At 35.8% G+C, this 6004-nt stretch overlaps 1 protein-coding gene across 4 annotated transcripts in view; it reads right to left on the bottom strand.

Annotated features, from left to right (window-relative positions):
- Positions 1–6004, bottom strand: part of SRSF11 (serine and arginine rich splicing factor 11) — a 35383-nt gene extending 29379 nt beyond the window's left edge. For all 4 annotated transcript variants that reach the window (XM_052637024.1, XM_052637023.1, XM_052637022.1 and 1 more), the window contains exon 1: positions 5805–6004. In XM_052637024.1, the coding sequence (XP_052492984.1) occupies positions 5805–6004 (200 nt within the window). The remainder of the gene's footprint in view (positions 1–5804) is intronic.

Genomic DNA, 6004 nt, shown 5'->3' on the forward strand with positions numbered 1-6004 from the left:
TACTTCATAATATCAATACCAGGCATTTAAAAATACAAATAGCAAGTAATTAGTTTTGGCTTGGAAAACTTTTCATTACATATGGCTAACTTTTTAAGACTTAAAAACAAAAATTTTCCATTTCAGGGACAAAAGAGTATTATGGTCAAGTACATCTATTTGACAATGAGTTTTCTTGACCTGCCTACTAAATGCCCTGTCCTTCTTCATCTACAGCTGATTAAAACTCTCAGGCATTATAAATAGTTAAGGGTCTCTCACGGCAGTTTCACACAGAGAAAAAAATTAAGCACTCACAGGAATATTGCTACCCCCACCTATTACCCAAAATTTCAATTAACAAAATGTCACTTTCCTTGGCACCTTGTTTATGTAAAACAAAAAGCAGCTAAGGTCCAAGCAACAATCGCTCTAAGCAAGATAAGATTAAGAAGGGAGCAGAGTTGTTTTTTAAAAATAATAGACAGTTAAATTTCTGCCATTAAACTTTTTGTGGAAGGAAAGAATAAATAAGGTAGGTTTCTCTGCTCTCTAACACCAAACCAGAAGCTATCTGAAAATCAGTGAACTAAAGTAATCACATTATCCCAGGTTTATATTACAATCTTCGAAGTGGGGGTGGGGTGGGGGGGGAGGACTACAATTAGAAGTACTGAATGATGCCATCTTTAATTCTCCCTGATGATTTTAATATGCACCCAGTGTAAAGAACCACTGCTTTAACAAGCCAATTATATCTTGAGACTCAATAAAGAAGAGGGAAATCCTGTAATACTTTTGAATTATTAGAACGGGGTAAATTGTCAACTTTTCTAATTAAACGAGATTTTAATATATGCATAAAAACTGGATTACATCAGATTGTTCACACTAAGTGTTTCAGATTAAGCTTTGTTGAAAAGAAACATTTTCTTATAATTTGGGCACAATATGAAAATAAAAACTTTTTACCAACATCAATCTATAATCCGAGAATTCTAATCTCCTAGAATGTAAGTTTTCTTAAAGGCGTTGCCCTTATTAGCACAGATGCTAATCTAGGTTCAAAGCAAAGCTGTCAATGTATGTACTGAAATGGATTTAAGCCATATTGCTAGAGAAGTTTACTGGAAGATGTTTTTTTTTTTTGAAAGGATACAATTTTTTTTTAATGTGAAGCATCACTGTTCTGAAATTTTAAAATGCTACACCCAGTATATTGAAAATAAAGCTTTTTCATCATTAGTACTAGAGCTACATGGCTCTTCCTATTTCTGACAGCCACATTTTTACAACTAAAATAAAAAGCTCTTTAAATGCTATCATTTTATGTTCTAAAGTGTAAGCACTTACATTTCTTAAAAAGTGACCCTACTATACATCTCTGCCAATGGCCCAATTTTGTTCCTATTTGTAGGGCAGGTATAGAGATGCAGACATAGGGAAGGGACATGTAGACGTGGGTGGGGACAGTGGGATCAACTGGGAGAGTACGACTGACATATATACACTACCAGGTGTAAAACAGCTAATAGGAAGCTGCTGTGTAGCACAGGAGCTCAGTTCGGTGCTCTGTGACAACCCAGATGGGTGGAATGGAGATCCAAGGAGGAGTGGGTATATATATACACATAGTTGACTACTTTGTTGTACATCAGAAATTAACACAACATAGTGAAGCAATTAAAAAAAAATGACCTCTACTATTTCTTTGACACCTTCTATTGTCATCTAACAGAAAGAAAATATAACTATCAAATATTAGGTTATTAAAGAATATAAACAATCAAGTGTTCTAAAAAATTAGGAAAGTATGCCTGCATGCCTCCAATATATTTCCATTTAGTGATCTTAAATGTTCACATTTTTTTCTACCCACTCATGTACGTGTAACATTATTTGACTACTCTATTATACCTATAAGTGGTGCTGAGGTAAACATAAAACACGAACAATTTAAATATTATGAGAAAGTACAGTAAGAATGCCGAAGGGCAAATAATTCATCTCTCCTCACTTTAAATTGTCGTGTAAAACCACTGCCATTTGGTCCTGCAATTTATACTGTCACATTTTCTCAGTTAAAATCAATAAAAGAGACGTTAAGAACTGACATCGGAAATTAATTTTCCCACCCTAGGATTTTGTGCAAGTACCACTGCTAAAAATGACTGTTAAGAATTAAACATAATTTACCTTTAAGAATATCCTTACCTTTAAGAATTAATATAGAAGAGACAGTGCAGTTGAAAAGAACTGAGGAACAAGATAGGGAAAAGGAAGCCTTGTGTGATGCTTTCACCATCTAAGAGTGGTGGTGGTATTGTGTCTAGTTTCTTACAGTGACCTCTGAGGCTTGTTTCAGAATCTTCTGGGATGCACACATAAAATTCAGATGACTGTTTTCCACCTCAAGCCCACTGAATGTGAGAATCCTTTTCAGAGGAAGGCTCTGATTCTTAACAAACAAAGTTACCTCTTAAGCCCCACAAAATAGCAAGTCTGTGACAAAATTAACTCTGTTGACCTCACATCCTCTTTCCCTCATGTGTCTTATTTAGTTCTAAAAAAACCATAGTAAATTGTTGCATTTAGTTTTAAACATAAATTTTATATTTTTAAATTAAAACAATTTTTAAAGAAATTATGTTCTCTCCCTTACCTAACTATACTAAGTTACTTATATGATCCTGAAAGTATCTCTTTTTGGTCCCTGAGAAGTTAGTAATAGATTTATCTGCAGTGTAACAGAAGTCTTCAGTTATTGAGTAACTGACATGTGCTTCTCAAGGATCATTACCTGATAAGCACTCCAGTGACTTTCTCCACTGATACCCCACTAAAATCAAACATTTGAAGAATACCTATTAGGTGTAAAAGAATGATTCCACTCACAAGTTGCTTGGCTTTGAGGAAATCATGATGAAGTGGTAGAAAAGAATCACATTAGGTTTCAAATACTAGTTCTGACACTGATAGAAATCTATGTGAATTTCAGTTCACTCATTTGTAAAACAGGATACAAGGCTTAGTTCCTCTGTATATATAAGGCTATCATACTGAAGGAGGGATAAAATACTACTTTATGAAGACAGGTCGTATCACTGCATGGAATCATAAATTAGCAATTTCTGGCTTAAAAGAACCAAGAAATAGGTGGATTTGATAATAAAATAAGGGGAGACACCTTCTTGAGGTTCTCAGTGAAATGTTTATGATCCCAGGAATTTTCCCCACAAACAGGAATTTGGGGCTAAAATTAGAATTTCAGGAGGTGTGGGTCGGAACTCTGTCACATAATACTTTAAAACGGCCCCTCAAGTGATGTTGATGACCCCAAGGAACCTTATTCTAGAAGACAGAGGAGTTAAAACTTGTCAGTTGGTGAACAGCTCTACAGAGAAAAAGCAATTAAATTGAATAGAGAAGGCAGGGAGTGGTTGCACTTTTATTAAGCGTGAATCGGTGACATTTGAACAAAAAAAAGAAAGCAAGCATGTCAGAGTTCCAGGTGGATATGAACACCTTCTGGGAGAAACACACACCCATTTAAAAAAAAAAAGAAATCAAGCAACAAATATATTTACAATCAACAAAATTTCAAGTTAAGTCATTTAATCTTATTCTATGAGTAAGAGTAAATTTTTGGAGTACTTCTGGAAAGATGAACCCCTTTTAGACTACCAGGACTCCATAGCACATTATCTGTAACAAACTACTACTGAAAACTGTGGGGAGCTTAAAGAAACCGTCAATAATTTATTTCCAAATTGTGCAGGTCGGCTTATCTATTAAGACTTAAATTAGTCAAAAAAAAAAAAAAAAAACTTTATGTTCATACACATATAATATTAAATGAACAACAGGATCTACATTCACACTATTCAATTTGTAAAGGCCACTAAAGTAATGTAAAATTCACTACATTATAACCTTACATATTTTCAGGAAAAAAAATGATCTGTACACGGGCGCATATATGAAGGAATCACAGCAAAATTGTGTCAATATTTATTCTTCCCAATGTAGGAAAAAAATCCTCTTAATGCATAGCACCCCAGACATCAAGTTACCTGGAACACAACTCTCCTGGTTAGGATGGAACCATTCCATTGACTACAAATCAAAAAGCCAGTCTGTTCTATCATGAACCCCTTGAGACAACAGCCAAGGTAACATCCCACACTTGTCATCTTTTTATAGAAGTATCATAAAAAGAACATTTTCACAAGAAAACCATTTCATAGTCAGCAACTCTTAAAAAAAATTCTTAATGACCTGTGGGACTGGAAATATTTTCTTATAAATAAGTCCAGCATCTCATACACTTCCAGAAATAACATGATTACAATCAAGTAATCAATAATAATCAGATGTGTCACTTTCATTTCCTGCCATTTTACCATTTATTAATACTACTAACGATAAATGTTGGGAGAAACTAACAGTAAAACATCCATTTCCGTAAGTTCTTATTATGAAAGCCATTTGTCCTTCATTGTCAAAATAAATACCTGTTTAAAATAACTTCAACAAAAAGTTTGTTCCTAGAATTCTACACTTCATGTAAATTAACTCTCAACCTCCCTCCATACCTATAGTACTTACTCCCAAATTAAATACAATACAGCACTTGAGAACACTATTATCTGAAAATACTTTAAGGAAAACATGATGAAATACAGTAATAAATACCGACTGCGGTATGATCAACTTAGACAAGCGCACAGATTTATCATGCCCAGGTTATTAATGATTTATTACATCCACAACAGTGGATTCTTTGAGGATTCCAATCTCCTGTTTAGTACTTAAGCGGCATCATAAAAAACTTATGGTACAGCTGGAACTGAGTACCCACTGATAGTAAAAATCTGAATTTTCACTCTTCCCAAGGAGCACTGGACTGTTTTTATTACTTTAAATTTTTGCTCTAGTATTTATCACATCTTGTTATAGCTTTTTTTTACAATTATTGCACTCATTTAACACATCTGTGATAAAATAAGAAATGTAAGACAACAGGATAAAAACAAAAACCCGTACACCCCAAATTAAAAAAATTAACGTTCTAAAAAATTCCTTCTGAAGAATAATTCTAGAATATAAAAAATGTGTACGTTATTTAAACAAAGGAAAATATGAGGTTTCAGCTGTAACTCTTCTCATTTTAAAAAGTACTAAGTCTCACTGTGGCAAAGGAAATGGCAACCCACTCCAGTATTCTTGCCTGGAAAATCCCATGGACTGAGGAGCCTGATAGGCTACAGACCATTGGGTCGCAAAGAGTCGGACACGACTGAGCGACTTCACTTCAAGCTCATTGAAAGTCTGTCAGAGTATTAACTGAATTATGTTAAATAGGCCAGAATCACTTAACAATATCGAGCAGTTAGCGAACAGTTTATTAAATTCAATATCAAAATAACACAGAAATGAAAATTTTTGTTACTTTTCAAAGAATTCAAACGCGTTTTTTTTTTTGAAAAATTAACCTATACAAAACACATAAAATGGAGTCTGTCTTGCTTTTAAGGGCCCCAAGAACGACCACGCAGGCACAATTTAAAGAGAAAGAGAAAAAGAAAGAAAAAAAAACACCAAGATTAGAAGCCAGTTGTCTCCTAAACCCCCAAACTCTGGCTCTGCCTCTGTGCATCAGCAGTAGGCCTAATGCAGATTTCTTTCATAAGTAAACCCAACAGCCAACCTCAACCAAAGCAGCCTGGCCCAGAGAGGCAGAGACAAGGGCCTGCAGGAAATGGTGTGGGTAGGCCCAGGCTGGGGAGGAGTTAGCAAAAACCGTGATGGTGGACGATACTCACTCAGGCGGGAAGAGGCGCAGTTCGTCGATCTTGCCTAGGAAACCGAAGAGGGTCCGCATCTGCTCAGAGCTAGCGCTCGGGGAGACATTAGTCACCTGGATTACCTCGGTGCCGCCGCCTCCGCCGCCGCCGCCTCCGCCCCCCGGCCCGCCGCTGGGGCCCGGGCCCGCAGTGCTGGGGACGATGGTAGTGTTGCTCAT

The sequence above is a fragment of the Budorcas taxicolor genome, chromosome 3 (assembly GCF_023091745.1).
Source record: "Budorcas taxicolor isolate Tak-1 chromosome 3, Takin1.1, whole genome shotgun sequence".
Taxonomy (NCBI): domain Eukaryota; kingdom Metazoa; phylum Chordata; class Mammalia; order Artiodactyla; family Bovidae; genus Budorcas; species Budorcas taxicolor.